This window comes from Oryctolagus cuniculus, chromosome 17, assembly GCF_964237555.1.
Source record: "Oryctolagus cuniculus chromosome 17, mOryCun1.1, whole genome shotgun sequence".
Classification (NCBI taxonomy): Eukaryota; Metazoa; Chordata; class Mammalia; order Lagomorpha; family Leporidae; genus Oryctolagus; species Oryctolagus cuniculus.
This window is the reverse complement of record NC_091448.1, coordinates 5,078,239-5,095,392: the sequence shown is the minus strand read 5'-3', so window position 1 is coordinate 5,095,392 and position 17,154 is coordinate 5,078,239. Positions and strand designations below refer to the sequence as shown.

The following is a 17,154-nucleotide window of genomic DNA, read 5'->3' as shown; positions in this document are numbered from 1 at the left end:
AAGATGTTGGAATCCTCAGAGGCCCCTCCTTCTATTGGCTCCACCCTCTTCCCCGTGGATTCCTCTTGTGGGAGTTTCCTGGGCCATTGCTCTGCCCCCCGGAATATTCTCAGTGGCCAGTCCTTCCACTACGTGCAGGATGTGTTGCTATTAATAACTCACATGTCCCTGCTCCCTCCTCCTGCGTCTCACGGCAGGAGCTGGTGTTGGCATGACGCCACGCAGGGGAGGCCTTGCGTGGCTCGGGGCTCTACATGGACGACAGGCTCCCCATCATGGGGCAGGGGGGTCCTAACCTTGCCCAGTGACTCGGGTGCAGTGGACAGGAAGAGAGCAGGTGTTTACATGCCCCAGGGTATTCCTGGATACTGGCAGTGGCCCTCAGGGCTCCAGGCCGCTGGCAGTTTCTCCCTCTGTCCATCTGTCCATCCGTCTGGCTGGCTCTGGACCCGTTCACCCTGCAGTGGCCTCCACTGGTGAATGAGGCAAGCTCCTAGACATCTGGCAGAGCATCGGATAAACTTTCTCCTCTCAACCCTCCTCCCTCCTCTCCTCCCTCTCCCCCTGCCCTCCCTCCCGCCTCCCTCCCAGGCTGCTGTTGCAGCCGCTGCGCCGCCTCCTCCCGCCCCGATTCTGCAGCGTGACTGGAAATCGCTGAATTAATCAGCACAGTGAAGCTCTGCTCTGCTGCACCGCTCCGGCTCCCGGCTCCCGGCTCCTCACTCACGCTCTCCACCCTCCCCCCCCCCACCAAGACTGGTGTTGGAAGCTCCCGTGGCTGACTGCTCGTGGCTCAGGCTCTGCCCATGCTCTTTAAGCAGGCCGAGCTATGGATGCCCTCCCAGGGCAAAGGCAGCCGAGTGAGTATGCCAGCCTGGCTTTCACGTTGCTCTTTGCATTGCTCGTCCCTGCTTGACGCGGCGGCTCCGCCTCAGCAGTCAGGGGCCTGCAGACCAAGTAGTGCGGGAGGCAGCTCCATGAGCGTGAGGTAACTGGGACCTGGGGAGGAGACTGGGAACGAGAGCCAGAGAGCCAGTGCGTCCAGGGAGCTCCCCGCCGGGTGCCTGCCAGGGGATGCTAGGCATGCTAGGACCCAGGTCTCCGTGCACAGGGGACAGGCGCTTGGGGCCTGGATGCAGCCCTCGTTGGGCCACACAGCTGGCTGAGCAGGAGCTGCCGGGGCCTGACGGTTTCTGACAGGAGGCTGGTGGCTGCAGGAGGTGGGGAAGAAGGCAGGCGGAAGTGCTCAGGTGAGCGTGCACCTGGAAGCGAGAGGGAGAGGAAAGAGCAGCCTGCTCAAGCTTGGACCTGCCCGGCTGCAGGTGCAGTGTGGCTGTGTCTCGTCCAGCTCCAGAGAGTGGATGCTGGCTTCAGCGGGCCTTGCGTTGTGTGGAGTCTGGCTTTGCACCAACCAAGAAGGCTGTGACCGTGTGGACCTGGAGAAGGGGCCCAGCCACTTCTAACGGTTGGTTAGCTCTTGTTGTCAAGGCCTCAGGTCGAGGTTGAAATTGGTAACTTTTTATTTTTATTTTTTGACAGGCAGAGTGGACAGTGAGAGAGAGAGACAGAGAGAAAGGTCTTCCTTTGCTGTTGGTTCACCCTCCAATGGCCGCCGCGGCTGGCGCACTGCAACCGGCGCACCGCGCCAATCCGATGGCAGGAGCCAGGTACTTATCCTGGTCTCCCATGGGGTGCAGGGCCCAAGGACTTGGGCCATCCTCCACTGCACTCCCTGGCCACAGCAGAGAGCTGGCCTGGAAGAGGGGCAACCGGGACAGAATCCGGCGCCCCGACCGGGACTAGAACCTGGTGTGCTGGCGCCGCAAGGTGGAGGATTAGCCTAGTGAGCCGCGGCGCCGGCCGAAATTGGTAACTTGTCTACCTGAGACCGCAGCCTTGATTCTGGTGTTCCTGAAACAGGTGGAGTGGGAAGGAAAACTGCTGCTGTGCCCACAGAACCCTGGAGGAGCTCCCCGCGGGCAGGGGCTGGGGCTGGGGCAGGGGCTGGGGCTGGGGGCTTCTGGCTCTGCACCCCTTGAGAAACTTGACTGAGGCGGGCACAGGAAAGCCCAGGTGTGTCAGCTCTCAGAAGTTCCCTGGAGGCTCCTTAGACGACCCAGATGCTTGGCATCGGACCTTAAGAGCCAGTGCTGCGCGTGGTGGGTTCCGGTGGAAGGAGTGCCTTCACCATCCTGTCGTTCCCCTGGGTGCTCGTGCCCTGCCAGCACCCTGTCCCTGCCACACCCCGGAAGCCAGCTCGGGACGGGCACCCGCTGCCAGGCTCTGCTGAGCTGGGCTGCCTCAGAACTTCGTTACTTCCTCCTCTTGCTGCCGTTGAGCCTGGGCAGTGTCAGCAGAGAACTGGGGGCGGTTCTGCCCACAGAGCTTCAGGGTCGGTGGAGGAGCTGCGCCCGTCCTCTCCGGGGTAGACCGCAGACCCGCTGCTCACCCAGGACGTCTCTGGAGGCTCCTGGTAATGGGGTGAGGTGGGAATTTTTAGCACCTGGGAAGCAGGGCGAATCTCATTATCTCTGCCTGCTTGAAACAAGATTTTTCCTGCCCCCTTTTAGCCCCAGCAGGTGAGAAGATTGTGTGTGTTAACTCAGGTTGTTTCGGTAACAGGAATCACACCCATTCCCTTGCTACGGTCTCCCTCGCTGGTGCCTAGCCCAGCTCCGTGCATGGAGAGAGGCCGGCAGAGCTTGCTCACTCACCAGCCCATCCCGAACCTCTTTCAGGAAGTGTGACGGTCTTCCACCAGGTGCCTTAGCTGGGCTCCTACATCACGTGGGGAAAAGCCGAGGCATGCTAAGAGAGAGCGTGGCTTTGGCCTGCAGCTCAGGCCCTCCTTCCACAGAGGGCTTGGATAAGCTGGTTGAAGCCTGCATCCTCACCACAGGGCCAGCCTGTGCGGGCAGGCACTTCCTTTGGGCGGCGTGTAATTAAAGAATGGCTTATTTTGCTTCTGCTGCGCTGTCTTTAATCGGCAGTCTGGAGCTGGTGCCCCCGGCCAGACACAACATGCGGGGGCAGATGCACGCAGACAGCCTGTGCAGGTGCCCTGCCCCGGGGTCATCTGCCACCCTCTGGCCCAAACCTCCTACATCTGGTGAGGGGTGAGCGCAGCTGCAAGGCTCCTGGGGGCAGAGCGTGCCAGAGAACGGATGATGGCCGGCGGGGAGGAAGGCTGTCTGCAGGAAGGCAGCAGATGTCAGGACAGCCACCGTGCGCCCCTGGGACTGAGTGCCCAGGTGTGCGGGCCAGGGAGAGGGTGGACACCTCGTTGGCTGCTCCATGTAGGCTTTCTCTGCGCCGTTGGAACCACCTGCCTTCCGAGCACGGGGCTCCTCGTTCCAGGCAGCCCAGCAGCCCTGTGCCATCTGCCCAGCCCTTCCTTTCCTCCTCCCTCCCAGCACCCCCTCCTGGGGTGCAGCCTTCCACTTGTGGAGGCCAGCCCTGCCTGCCTCCAGCGTGCTTCCTCACTTGATCATTTCTGGAGGTCTGGCCCGGGCACGTCCATCCTGAGAACTCCCGCATCCCGCGCCGTGGAGGGGAAGCCTGGGAGACTGAGCCCAGGGCAGAGGCCGCGGTGAGGGGAGGCGCCGGGGCCTGGGCGTCTCTGCCTGGCTGTGCCTCCCAGATCCTCGGCTTCGCGCGGGAGGGAGGAACAGGCATCACTGCTCTGACCCAACCCCTCGATGGGAGGAGGTCCACGGTCTCCTCTTCTCCCCTGCAACCCGCCCCTCCTGCCCTTCCATGGCAGGGACTCTAGGAGGCGGTGGGCCGGGCTTTAGCCTTACCTGACTCTCAGTCATCCTCGTGGGGGCTTTGGCGAACGTTGCCCACCCAGGCCGGGGTACGGCCCCTTCCCGGAGGGCACTCTTCCTGAGTTGAAATAACCAGTCTATCCCCTTCGGGAAGAAGCAGCTCTTATCTTCGTAATCCCCAAAGCCCCTGTGGAGAGCAGGGATTTGATGAGATTTAGGAAGGGAGCTAGGAAGCCTCGGCAGGCCCACTCTGGAAGCCCGAGCTCGCCCCGCAGGCCGAGGCTGCGCTCAGGGGCCTCCATGGGCCAGGTATGTGCAGAAGCTGCCTTCAAGCTGCGGCCTCTGGAGCTGTGGGGGTGTGCGTGCTGCCGGGGCTGAGGCCAGGTTGACCAGGACGGGGTGCCCGTGGAGACAGGGAAGAAGTCCCGGATGGCAGCTGACAGAGCAGCGAGGGGCCCTGGGAGGGCAGGTCTGTGGGCCTTCAGGGCGGAGAGAAAGCTAGGCAGCAGGACAGGACAGGGCAGCCAGGCCAGCCCTGGCCGTGTGGCCCCTGGGCTGGCCTTCTCAGTAGAGAGCCCCGAGTCTTTCTCGGCGTCACAGGCCAGAGACCCGCTCCTCGTCAGGAACTCTCCTGATGGGTGCGCACACTGATGCTCCCGGGAGGACTCGGTCCCCTGCAGGCGCTGCTTTTCTTGGGGCCAACTTTTTCACAGGACCCCAGAGTTGAGAATCACATCAACCTGGAATTGGCTCTGTTCCAGCAATTTAGATTCAGTGACTGGTGAGAGGGCTGGACACCCACATTTTAAAAAGCTCCAGGTGTTTCTGCTACAGTTTTGAGTTTTGTTTGCCGATCCCTGATTAAGATATAATTGGGCGGGGGTGGGGGAGGGGCACGTGTTAAAATGCCCCCAGGGACACCCGCGTCCCCTCTTGGAGTGCCTGGTTTGAACCTGGTTTGAGCCTGGCTCCATCTCCAATCCACCCTGGCAGACAGTGAGCCGGTGGTGGCTCAGGTACCTGGGTCCTTGCCACCCACGTCATGGGAGACTGGATTGGGTTCTGTGCTCCTGGTTTTGACATGGCCCAGACCTGGCTGTTGTAGACATTTGGGGAGTGAACCAGTAGATGGAAAAATCTCTCTCTGCCATTCAAGGAAAATGAAAATAAATTTTAAAACAATTTTAATGATTGCAAAAATCACATTTAAAAAGACATCATTGGGATCAGTGAAGCTACTTGTTGCTTCCTTCCTTCCCTGAGCTTGTGTGCAGGCACGGTCTTAGCAGTTGAGGAATGGGGGGGACACGTGGAGATGGAAGAGTTCAGTCCCTGTTTTCAAGAACTTTGCAGTCTAGTGAGAGAGCCAGCGGTGTGTGAGTCCAGTTCCCCCAGGTGCAGGCTGAGCCAGCCGCCTCCATGCTGTCGGAGCGCACGCTCTCCCTGAAGTGCAGCCCTGGGTTTTGGGACAACATCCCTGCAGAGGTTATGTCTCAGCTAAGACTTTTTTTTTTTTTAAGATTTTTTTTTTATGTACTTGAAAGGCAGAGTGATAGAGCTTTTCCATCCATTGGTTCACTCTCCAAATGGCCGCAACAGTTACAGTTATGGCTGGGCCACGCCACAGCCAGGAGCCTCGAACACTATCTGTGGGTGGCAGGGGTCCATGCACTTGGGCCATTCTCTGCTGCTTTCCCAGGCGTATTAGCAGGGAGCTGGGTTGCAAGTGGAGCAGCCGGGGCTCCAACTGGCACTCACATGGGATGCTTAACCCCCTGTGCCACAATGCCAGTGCCTGAGCAGAGCCTTGAAGGAGAAGCAGGAGCTGTCTAGGGTGAGCAGTGTGTTCTCACCCAGAGATACTTGCAGGCCTAGAACTCGAGCTGCAGCCCGGCATGTGGGGGGACCGTCAGGCAGAGGCTGGGGACGTGAGCGGCCCCCAGAGGCCTCACACTACAGGTGCAGGGTCTGGGCTGGTTTTTTTTTTTTTTTTTTTTTGACAGGCAGGAGTGGACAGTGAGAGAGAGACAGAGAGAAAGGTCTTCCTTTTTGCCGTTGGTTCACCCTCCAATGGCCGCCGCGGCCGGCAACCAGCGCACCGCGCCGATCCGATGGCAGGAGCCAGGTACTTCTCCTGGTCTCCCATGGGGTGCAGGGCCCAAGCACTTGGGCCATCCTCCACTGCACTCCCTGGCCACAGCAGAGAGCTGGCCTGGAAGAGGGGCAACCGGGACAGAATCCGGTGCCCCGACCGGGACTAGAACCCCGTGTGCCGGCGCCGCAAGGCGGAGGATTAGCCTAGTGAGCCGCGGCGCCGGCCCTGGGCTGGGTTTTTAAGGTAAAGGGCGTGTTTGCTCTGCTGGGGTTCTGGAAAAGGCAGTAGCTGGGAGCTGGAACTGGGGTGGGAGGAGGGCCAGCGTCTGGGGTGTTGCAGAGTGGGCGTAGCTGTGGGAGGAGAGGTGATGCTTGGGGCAAGGGCCAGCTGGGATTCAGGTGAAACGGCGACGGGGCAGTTCAGTAAACGTGGCTCGGCTCCACTGTGCTGGTGGGCAGGCCTAAGGTGAGGTTGCCTAGGAAACATACAAGCGTTGGAAGCTGACTCAGAATGGACTGTGGGAGGGGAGGAAAAAGGAGCGTCACACGAGGCGTGGGTCTCACAGAGCAGGAGGGCACAGGGGTGGCGTGGCTGGTCCTGTGTCCTCTGGGACCTTGTTCACCCCACGTCCCCACCCCTTGTGTGGTGCCCGGAGAGCGCGGTGGACTTGCTGCATGGCCCATCCCTGGGAGCGGCCCTCTTGTCAGATGCTATGTCCTTCCTAGCATTTCAGTGTTACAACAGTCTTTCTTTTGTGAAATGGTGGTGACAGAATATTGTTGGTTTTTTCCTTCGTGTCTTCCTAGGAACGATAAAAAGCTCTGGGATAGTTCCCCCTCCCCATTAAAAATATATATGTGGTTTGAAATCTAGAAGACGCATTGAGATAACAGGGAGGGCGGTGGTGGGAGTGGTCTGAGGAGGCAGGGAGACTGCTGATGGCGCCGGGTAGAGAATCGAGCAAAGGTGAATCGAGAATTCCGGGTGGAAGCGAGCAGTTAGCCACATGGCTAAATTGCTGGTTAGGATGTCCACATCCCGTATTGGAGAGCCAGGATTTGCTACCTGCTCCTGGTTCCTAACTCCAGCCTCTCAGCATTAGCAGACCCTGGGAGGACTCAGGTGATGGCTCCACATGGGAGACTTGGCCTGAGGTTCTGGGCCCTGGCTTCAGCCTGTCCCACTCCTGGCCATTGTGGGTATTTGAAGAGTAAACCAGTAGATAGGAGCTCCCTCTCTCTGCCTCTCTAATTAATAATTTTTATTTTTTTTATTTTTTATTATTTATTTATTTATTTTTGACAGGCAGAGTGGACAGAGAGAGAGAGAGACAGAGAGAAAGGTCTTCCTTTGCCGTTAGTTCACCCTCCAATGGCTGCCGTGCTGCAGCCGGTGCACCACGCTGATTCGATGGCAGGAGCCAGGTGCTTCTCCTGGTCTCCCAAGGGGTGCAGGGCCCAAGCACTTGGGCCATCCTCCACTGCACTCCCTGGCCACAGCAGAGAGCTGGCCTGGAAGAGGAGCAACCGGGACAGAATCCGGCGCCCCGACTGGGACCAGAACCCGGTGTGCCGGTGCCGCAAGGTGGAGGATTAGCCTAGTGAGCCGCGGCGCCGATCCAAATTAATAATTTTTAAAAAAAATTTTAAAAAAGATTTGAGTAGAGAGGGTTTTTTCCTTTTTGTTTTCAGTTTGTCTTTAGTGAGTAGGGGGCTGTGCACTTGAACATTTTGACCTGGATGTCGCTATCCCTAGGAGACGAGAGAAGTGAGAATCAGCCAGGGCTGGGGAGGTGCAAGGGACAGGTCTAGCGTGCAGTGACACAGGGTCCCCAGGGAGATGCTGAGCCCTGCCTGCCTCCCTGCAGGGCGACCCCCCCTTGGCCCTGGGCCTGTCCACCCAGAAGGCCCTCAGCATCTTGAAGGAACAGCTGGAGGCGGTGCTGGACGGACACTTGAGAGAGCGGAAGAAATGTCTCACATGGAAGGTGAAGCGTCTTACGTGAAACAGCTCGGGTGGAGAAGTGGCTAGTGCTGGGTGGGTTGGCAAAGAGGCAGGAGCGGGGTGGCGGGAGATGCCTTCCTGGGGCTGTAGGCACCCTGACCCACGGGCGGGCGGCGTGACCCCACGGAGCTTCCCGACCCTGCTTGCTGCAGCAGCCCAGCATACTGGACCCCAGCTAAGGTCAAAGGGAGAAGACGGGGCAGCTGTGGGGGCTGGGGAGAGTAGGGGCCTGTGAGAGGCCGCTCACTCCTCCACTGGCCCTCCCCAGGAGGTGTGGAGGCGTAGGGGCTGTGAGAGGCCGCTCACTCCTCCACCGGCCCTCCCCAGGAGGTGTGGAGGCGTAGGGGCCGTGAGAGGCCGCTCACTCCTCCACCGGCCCTCCCCAGGAGGTGTGGAGGCGTAGGGCCCGTGAGAGGCCGCTCACTCCTCCACCGGCCCTCCCCAGGAGGTGTGGAGGAGCAGCTTCCTGCACCACAGTAACCGCTGCTCCTGTTTCCACTGGCCGGGGGCCTCGCTCATGCTGCTGGCTGCGCTGCTGCTGCTGGGCTGCTATGGTGGCCAGCCGGCGGGGAGGTGAGCAGGGCGCCCGGGCCCCACGGCAGCTCCCCCCGGGGCTCTGGGAGGGGCCGCCACCATGGGCTCCTGGGCCCTTGATGGAGACCCAAGGCCGGGGTCAGGGAGCCCGAACCAGACATTCTTTTCAGAAGGGACCAGGGTGGGAAGGGGTTGTCGGGGACCCTGGGGCCAGAGATGCCCTGTTAACATGCCCACCGCTCTGAGGCAGCCCCGGGGTGGAGCTGGTGAACGCCTCGGCGCTGTTGCTGTTGCTGCTCCTCAGCCTGGTCCTCACCGGGCGGCAAGACCGGCTGAAGCGTCGGGAGGTGGAGCGGAGGCTCCGAGGGATCATTGACCGGATCCACGGTGAGGCCAAGGGCAGTCCTGCCAGGGGAAAGGCTCCCTGGGAGGCGGTGGGCCCCGAGGGCTCTCTTCACGTGCCCCAGCCCGGAGCCCCAGCGCCTAGGGGCTGCCTGTGGTCAGCTCTCCAGAGCTGCCCTCTTGGGAGAGTTGGAAGGATGCGCCACCTTTAATTAATTAATTAATTAATTGAAAGGCAGACTGATAGAGGGAAAGTGGGAGAGACAGAGATCTCCATCTGCTGTGATTCCCCAAATGCCCGCAATAGCTGGGGCTAGGCCAGGCTGAATCCAGGAGTCGGGAGCTCCACCCTGGTTGCTCACGGAGTTGGCAGCACGAAGCATCTGGGCCCTGATCCTCTGCCTACCGTGCGTGCTCGCAGGATGCTGGATTGGAAGCGCGAGTGGCCAGGACTCAAACCAGGCGCATGTGGGTTGCTGGAGTGGCAGCACCTCCCTCTAGGTCTTCTGTTTACACAGCAGTGAGAGTTTGTTCCGAAGGAAGACCCTACCCTCCGGGAGCTCAGAACCACCCGTGGCTCCCGCTGTTCATCTGAGCCTCCTCAGATGTGGCACGTGGCTTCCCCGAGCCTCTGCCACAGGCCCCAGCCTTCCTCAGCCTCCCTTCTTACTGTTCATCCTCATGACTCCAGACCCCTGGGTGCTAACCTGCCTCGGTGCCTGCGTCCCCCTGTTCTCCGCCCAGTGAGCTGCTCCAACTGACAAACTGGCCTGCTCCTCAAGGCCCATCCCACACGCTCCTCCTCCGGGAAGCATCTTAGATTGGCCGGGCGGCTGGTTTGCTCCCTCTCCTTACTGCCGCTTCACCCAGGTCTTTGTTAACGTCCTCAACAAGCGCTTGCCAGGCCCGGTGCCTGGAGTGTGGCTCCTGTGGGGCAAGGACCGTGTCGCCTTCCCTCATCCCCTTGCAGGCCCTCGGCGATGCTTGTGAAGTGTATTTGAACAAGGAGGGGTGCAAAGACTAAGGCGTCAGGTGTTGAGAGGAGGAGGAGGTCCCCGGGCTGCGTAGCATTCGACGCCGGGCCTGGGTCGATGCAGACGAGCAGTGATGCTGTGGGTCTGGCGCTGGGGTGAAAAGCCGCTTCCGTTCTCTCCCTTTCCCTCAGATGCCCTCAGGGACGGCAAGGAGATCAAGTGGCCAAACGCCATGTACCCAGACCTCCACATGCCCTTCGCGCCATCCTGGTCCCTGCACTGGGCCTACCGGGACGGACACCTGGTCAACCTGCCAGTCAGCCTGTTGGTAGAAGGAGACATCATAGCTCTGAGGCCTGGCCAGGAGTCGTTTGCGTCTCTGAGGGGGATCAAGGTAGCCCGCAGCTGTCCTCCTTCTCAGCATCCGCAGGCAGTGGTGGTGGTGTGGGGGAGGGACACCCCTGGGCTTGACCCTGAAGCCTCTGGCCTGTGCATGGGCTTTGTGGCAAGGCCTCCTGGGGCACCTCCTCCCCCTCATGGTGTTCTGTCCGGTCCTCAAGCACTATGAAGCCAGCCCTACACAACTGTGCTAACAGCCCGCTCCTAGCCCTGGGAGGCAGCTACACTTACACTGGAGTGGCCAGCCGGAGTAGCCTCCACAGGGCCTGTCATCCCCACCCCCCTACTTTTTTATTTTAAAGATTTATTTATTTGAAAGGCAGAGTTACAGAGGGAGTAAGGAGAGACAGAGATCTTCCATCTACTGGTTTGCTTCCCAAATGGCCGCAGTGGCCAGGGCTCAGCCAGGCTGAAGCCAGGAGCCAGGAGCCAGGAACGCCATCCAGGTCTCCCTCATGGGTAGCAAAGGCTCAGCGACTTGGGCCATATTCCGCTGATTTTCAAGGCCATTAGCAGGGAGCTGGATTGGAAGTGGAGCAGCCAGGACTTAAACTGGCGCCCACGTGGGATGCGGGCGCTGCAGATGGTGGCTTAACTCCCTGTGCCACAGCGCCAGTCCTGCTTCTCATCCCCTTGCCGTCCTCTCGCTGCCCCAGGATGACGAGCACATCGTCCTGGAGCCGGGGGACCTGTTCCCTCCTTTCTCCCCACCACCCTCGCCCCGGGGAGAGGTGAAGAAGGGTCCCCAGAACCCCCAGCAGCACCGGCTCTTCCGCGTCCTGGAGACCCCCGTGATTGACAACATCAGGTAGGGAGGCTGCCCCACCCCCGTCCTCTCCCCAGGGCATCCTGTGGGGAAGGCAGGGGCTGGCAAGGACGGCGCCTCGGTCACCCCCAGGCTCTTAAGGACAGACGTCGCCTTAACCTCTTGGGAGAATTCTAGGGTGGGGGCAGTGCCAGGCGGAACTCAGGACAGTCGGAGGAGCCACAGCTCCTCTTCAGCCAGGGCTAGGGCGGCCCAGGACACTGGAGGGCTGGCTAGTGCCCAGTGAAGCTAAATCTGGTGTAGAGGTCCAGGATCCTTCCGCTGTGTGGGTTTCTGGCCTCTCCCATTAGCAGGGCTCTGAGAGTCACCTCTCTCTGCAGATGGTCCCTGGACATGGCCCTGTCACGCCCAGTCACTGCTCTGGACAACGAGAGGTTCACGGTACAGTCCGTGATGCTACACTACGCTGTACCTGTGGTCCTGGTGCGTCGCAGGCAGGCTGCAGGGGGCAGGAAGGGGGCTGGACTCGGGGAGCCCTGGGGCCAGATCCAGGTGGGCGTGCAAGTGAAGGCACAGGGGCTGGAGGAGTGACGGGAGGTGGCGCGGAGCCTGGCTGCCTCAGGAGGGGGCGCGGAGCCTGGCTGCCTCGGGAGGGGGCGCGGAGCCTGGCTGCCTCGGGAGGGGGCGCGGAGCCTGGCTGCCTCGGGAGGGGGTGTGGAGCCTGGCTGCCTCATAGGCGAGGGGCTGACTGCTGCACTCCCCCCAGGCTGGCTTCCTCCTCACCAATGCCCTGCGCTTCATGTTCCACGCCCCCGGGGTCACCTCCTGGCAGTACACCCTGCTCCAGCTACAGGTGAGGACTGCCCCTTCTTCGCCCTCTCTGCAGCCCAGGGGTCCCCCAGGCTTCTGCCCAAGAGCGCCTCCTCCCCTTCCTTTCCTGCCCCCCAGACAGCGGCCCCTCCCCACCCAGGGGTGGCCACGTGGCCAGGGCAGCCCTTCCCTCCCCAGGCCAGCAGCTCTTGGAGCTGCCGTGTGGTGCGCCCCTCCCAGGTGAACGGCATGCTGCCCGTCCTGCCCCTGCTCTTTCCGGTCCTCTGGGTTCTGGCGACTGCCTGTGGAGAAGCCCGTGTCCTGGCCCAGATGAGCAAGGCCTCGCCCAGCTCCCTGGTAGGTTGTTCCAAGACGTCTGGCTGAGAGCGAGCCAGGGAACCGAGGGCAGAAGTCCAGTCCCCACCTTGGGCTGTGTGTGCGGGAGGCCCGGGGACACTCCCTGGGCTGGGGCCCTCGGCACCCTGAGGAGCCTCCAGCCAGGCCCGAGGGCGGGTGAGCGTCCAATGGGTCAGGGCTGCCTGGTGCCCTCCACCACAGGGTGGGAGCCTTGCCCACATGGAGGCCCTCACAGAGGTGGCTTTCCCTCACTGAGGCTCGCGTTCTCTCTGTGCAGCTGGCCAAGTTCTCGGAGGACACCCTGAGCAGCTACACGGAAGCCACCTCTTCCCAGGTGTGCTGACCCAGAACAGGTTCTGCCCCAGGCCCCCGTGGCCTCCTGGGGTCCCTCAGGCCCCTTCCCAGAACCCTGGGGTTCCTTTGGGCCTCCAACTGGACTCCTGAAACCCACCCCCATCTACCCTAAGCTGGGCCTATCCCCTTAACACATGGTGCCATGCCCCAGACAAGGGCTTCTCCGCCCCAGTTCCGGGCACTGTCCCTGACTTTCCCAGAGTTTGGCTCTAGAGCCCCCAGTGGCCTTGCCGACAACCTCCGTCCCCCCAGGAGATGCTGCGCTGCATTTGGGGCCACTTCCTCAGGGTGATCCGGGGGACGTCGCCAACACTGAGCCACAGTTCCAGCCTGCTGCATAGCTTGGGCTCCGTCACGGTGAGCAGGGCCGTGCGGGGAGGAGGTGCTGCCACCCCGGGCCCCCTGTCTGGATGGGTGTGGCTTGTCCATCTGCCCATCCAGAGTAGCCCCGGGCATGGTGGGCCTGTCCCAGCCCCCTTCCCAGTCTCCACCTATCTCCCTGCAGGTGCTGTGCTGCGTAGACAAACAGGGGATCCTGTCGTGGCCAAACCCCAGCCCGGAGACTGTGCTGTTCTTCAGTGGGAAGGTGGAGCCCCCTCACAACAGCCACGAAGACCTCACGGACGACCTGTCCACCCGCTCCTTCTGCCATCCTGAGGTTGAGGAAGAGGTACGACTCCCGTGGGGCTGACTGTGGGCCATGCTGTGTGGCCTTGGAGCCTGGTCAGTGGCCTTGGGGAGGGTAGGGTTCGGGGGGAGAGGAGGCTTCTGGCGCCCTCGGGCTAGGCGTCTGAGCCCTTGAAGTGCAGCACTGAGGGCCCGGAACTGCCTGCCCAGCCCCCGGGCCTGTGGGCGTGTCGGGCCCCTGGTCCTAGGCCTGTGCTCCCTCCCTGTTCTCCTCAGCCCCATGAACGAGATGCCCTCCTGGCTGGCTCCCTGAGCAATGCCCCACACCTTTCCAACGAGCAGGAGCGTGGTGACCGGACTGGCGATGGTCCCAAGCCCCCCGAGCCCTACCCTCACCACAAGATGTACAGCCGCAGCAAACACCCGTCCGGCTCCAACGTGAGCTTCAGCAGGGACACCGAGGGCGGCGAGGAGGAATCCGTCAAGGTGAGAGGAGGGAGGCAGAGCTAGCAAGCAGCCTCCTGGGCCCTCCAGCCGTCCTGGCCTCCCCTGGACCTGAAGGAACATGGACGTCACGGCCCCCGGCCTCCCGGCGTGGCCAGCAGGTTGACTTCCTGAGGCCTTGCCCGAGCCCTGTCTGTGACTTGGGCCCGCTCCCTCCAGCTCTCAGCGACGGTCCCGGGCCTCCTGATCAGACCGTGTAAACACTCAACGCCAGGGCTGATCCCGACAGCATCCCCTGGCTGGAAAGAGGCCCTGCTGTTTGCTCGCTGCCTGGCCATCCCTCGTTCTCGGTGCCACCAGTGCTATTGGCTCTAGGTGCTGGTGTCGGGAGTTAAGATGCGTGGAGGCGGGGCTTTGCGAGGGCCAGGAGGGTGGGCATGGGCGCTGTGTTTGAGGAAAGGGGTCCTTTCTGGGCGGCGTCGGGCAGCAGAGGAAAGGAGCCCTCTGCCTACTGGGAGGACGGTGGATCCGGGGCCTGCCCTCACCCCCTCCCCCCATGGCCCTTGCAGGCGCAGCCTGGGACAGAGGGTGACCCCTATGAGGCAGAGGACTTTGTGTGCGACTACCATCTGGAGATGCTGAGCCTGTCCCAGGACCAGCAGAACCCCTCCTGCATCCAGTTCGATGACTCCAACTGGCAGCTGCACCTCACTTCCCTCAAGCCCCTGGGCCTCAACGTGCTGCTGAACCTGTGCAATGCCAGCGTCACCGAGCGCCTGTGCCGCTTCTCAGACCACCTGTGCAACATCGCACTGCAGGAGAGCCACAGCGCCGTGCTGCCCGTGCACGTGCCCTGGGGCCTCTGCGAGCTGGCCCGCCTCATCGGTAGGCGCTCACAGGCAGGGTGACTAGGAGCCCAGCCCTGACTCCTAACGACCCAGCCCCAAGCTCTGTCCGCTCTTTGGCTTCCGGTCGTCCCCTTCAGTCAAACACTGCTGCGTGTGAAAGTTGCCCCATGGTTGGGTGAAAAGGGGCCAGGCACCAGTCGGACCAACGGGGTCCTCCCGGCTTTGAGGGGACTGGAGGGCTGTGAGCCTCCGCCTGGGGGCCCTAAGCTCCGGCCCTCGTCCTGCAGGTTTTACTCCTGGGGCCAAGGAGCTCTTCAAGCAGGAGAACCACCTGGCGCTGTACCGCCTCCCCAGCGCCGAGACGGCGAAGGAGACCTCCGTGGGGCGGCTCTCCTGTGTCACCAAGCGGCGGCCTCCCCTCAGCCACATGATCAGCCTCTTTATCAAGGACACCAGCACCAGTGAGCCAGGCTTGGTGGGGGCCGTGCCCTGCCCTGCCCGTTTCTCGGGAGGACGGGGCAGATGCAGGGGTTGCACTGAGGACCAAGGCTGGGATGGAGGTGACCACGAGGGACGGGTTGTCCAACGAACTGGAATCTAGTGTGCACTGCCAGCCCGAGGCGTTCCCTCGGGGCCTGTGACCGTGAGGCCTGGGCATGACCTCTGTCAGGGGCTCCTCAGCACCTTATCAAGGTGGCAGTGTGCACCTGGTGGTCAGCGGGAGGGGCCCTCAGGCTTGGCTTTTTCTTTACGCTGCCCACTCAGGCACAGAGCAGATGCTGTCCCATGGCACAGCTGATGTGGTCCTGGAGGCCTGCACAGACTTCTGGGATGGCGCTGACATCTACCCTCTCTCAGGCTCTGACAGGTGGGTGAGCAGCTCCCTGGCCCACCTGCCCAGCTCGCAGGCCTGTGGCATTTGGGGACCGCTCGTCTCACTCCCACCCTGCTCCCCTGGCAGAAAGAAAGTGCTGGATTTCTACCAGCGAGCCTGCCTGTCTGGGTACTGCTCCGCCTTCGCCTACAAGCCCATGAGCTGCGCTCTGTCCTCTCAGCTGAACGGCAAGTGCATCGAGCTGGTGCAGGTGCCCGGCCAGAGCAGCATCTTCACCATGTGCGAGCTGCCCAGCGCCGTCCCCATCAAGCCGAGCGCCCGCCGCAACAGCTGGAGCTCTGACGGTAGCACAGGCGCCTGCCCGAGAGGGCCGGGCGCTGGGGCCGGGCACCACTGGGAGCACCGCTCAGGGACCAGCACGCCAGCCATGGCTCTCACCAGCTGGTGACTTTGGGGCCTCTCTCATTTCTTTTCTGTAAACAGAAAAGCTCTAAACAGATACAAAGGGAAATGCTTTCTTGGAAGGTCAGAGCAATTGTACATTTATAGAGAGTTAACCGCATCAGACTCACACGGAAGCCTGGGTCGCCGACACTGTTAGGTGCCGGGACTCGGAGGCCCTCTCCCACTGCCACGCTGCCCAACACACACTCGCCGGGTCTTAGGAACCCAAGCGACTGTGAATGGAAGCTGAGGGTGGGGCTGGTCCTGGAGCCCTGGAGCAGGGCTGGGTGGGAACTGTGGCCACGCCGTGCCGTGGCTCCCTGGTGTGGCCACCTGACTGATGAGTCCCTTCATTGTCTTTTCTCCTGTGTCTTGGCTGTGTGTGCGTGTGGCTGTGTGTGTGTGTGTGTGTGTGTGTGTGTGTGTGGTCCCCTGGGGCCTGCGTGATCATGATTTGGGTGTGGCACCTGCGTGTGTGGCCCCGGGCTGCCTCCTGGAATCTGCCGGTTCCCGGGTGTCCTGGCCGCGTCCTGGCCGGCCTCTGTGCCTTGTGCCTGCCTGAAGAAGGGATCGGGGAGGTGCTGGAGAAGGAAGACTGCATGCAGGCCCTGAGTGGCCAGATCTTCATGGGCATGGTGTCCTCCCAGTACCAGGCCCGGCTGGACATCGTGCGCCTCATCGACGGGCTGGTCAATGCCTGCATCCGCTTCGTCTACTTCTCTTTGGAGGATGAACTCAAAAGCAAGGTAGGTGGCTCTCCCTCTGCTCTCCCTGCCCCTTTTCCTCTCGGGCTTGGGCCTGTCTGCCCACTGCCATCTACTCACACAGGTGTTTGCAGAAAAGATGGGTCTGGAGACAGGCTGGAACTGCCACATCTCCCTCACGCCCAATGGCGACATGCCTGGCTCCGAGATCCCCCCGTCCAGCCCCAGCCACGCAGGCTCCCTGCATGACGACCTCAACCAGGGTGAGGGCAGACGCCTGTTTTGGGAAGGGGTCAGAGGTTTCTTTTCCCTCCTTGGAGCCTCCTTAGATCCACCCCGACAAGTACATTCCCTTGGAAAATGGCCCTACTGTCCCTGCGTTAGCCAGCAGTCAGCGGAGAGGGGTGACCTGTAGGCAGGAAGTACTGTGGATCCGCAGGGCATGGGAAGCCCCTCCCCCGGAAGGCTGACCCCCAGGTGGGGGCGGGCTCTGATCCCCACAGTGTCCCGGGACGATGCAGAAGGGCTCCTGCTCATGGAGGAGGAGGGTCACTCGGACCTCATCAGCTTCCAGCCTACAGACAGCGACATCCCCAGCTTCCTGGAGGACTGCAACCGGGTACAATGGCAGGATCTGTCCCCTGCACCCCTGGAGTGGTGCCGGCTGGCCCAGGGACAGAGAGGAGGGAGGAGGGACAGCAAGTGAAGGCAGATCCTGAGTCTGAGGCTACGTCTCTGCTCGCGCCAGGCCAAGCTGCCCCGGGGCATCCACCAGGTGCGGCCCCACCTGCAGAACATCGACAACGTGCCCCTGCTGGTGCCCCTCTTCACCGACTGCACCCCTGAGAGT

General features: G+C 61.8%; 1 protein-coding gene across 15 annotated transcripts in view; it reads left to right on the top strand.

The window, feature by feature from the left end:
- The window catches only part of TMEM94 (transmembrane protein 94), a 40,400-nt gene that overhangs the window by 18,736 nt on the left and 4,510 nt on the right, over positions 1–17,154 (top strand). For 2 of the 15 annotated variants that reach the window (XM_070060312.1, XM_070060311.1), the window contains exons 3-19: positions 9,908–10,110; positions 10,772–10,923; positions 11,262–11,364; positions 11,648–11,734; positions 11,932–12,048; positions 12,326–12,382; positions 12,655–12,759; positions 12,887–13,072; positions 13,306–13,515; positions 14,043–14,358; positions 14,609–14,782; positions 15,087–15,189; positions 15,283–15,500; positions 16,165–16,346; positions 16,429–16,567; positions 16,808–16,923; positions 17,053–17,152. In XM_070060312.1, coding sequence (XP_069916413.1) covers positions 9,908–10,110; positions 10,772–10,923; positions 11,262–11,364; positions 11,648–11,734; positions 11,932–12,048; positions 12,326–12,382; positions 12,655–12,759; positions 12,887–13,072; positions 13,306–13,515; positions 14,043–14,358; positions 14,609–14,782; positions 15,087–15,189; positions 15,283–15,500; positions 16,165–16,346; positions 16,429–16,567; positions 16,808–16,923; positions 17,053–17,152 — 2,568 coding nt within the window. Of the gene's footprint in view, positions 1–706; positions 861–7,729; positions 7,850–8,311; positions 8,440–8,650; positions 8,788–9,907; positions 10,111–10,771; positions 10,924–11,261; positions 11,365–11,647; positions 11,735–11,931; positions 12,049–12,325; positions 12,383–12,654; positions 12,760–12,886; positions 13,073–13,305; positions 13,516–14,042; positions 14,359–14,608; positions 14,783–15,086; positions 15,190–15,282; positions 15,501–16,164; positions 16,347–16,428; positions 16,568–16,807; positions 16,924–17,052; positions 17,153–17,154 lie in introns of those variants that run through there. The other 13 variants (XM_070060307.1, XM_070060309.1, XM_051838432.2 and 10 more) reach the window with 13 other exon arrangements.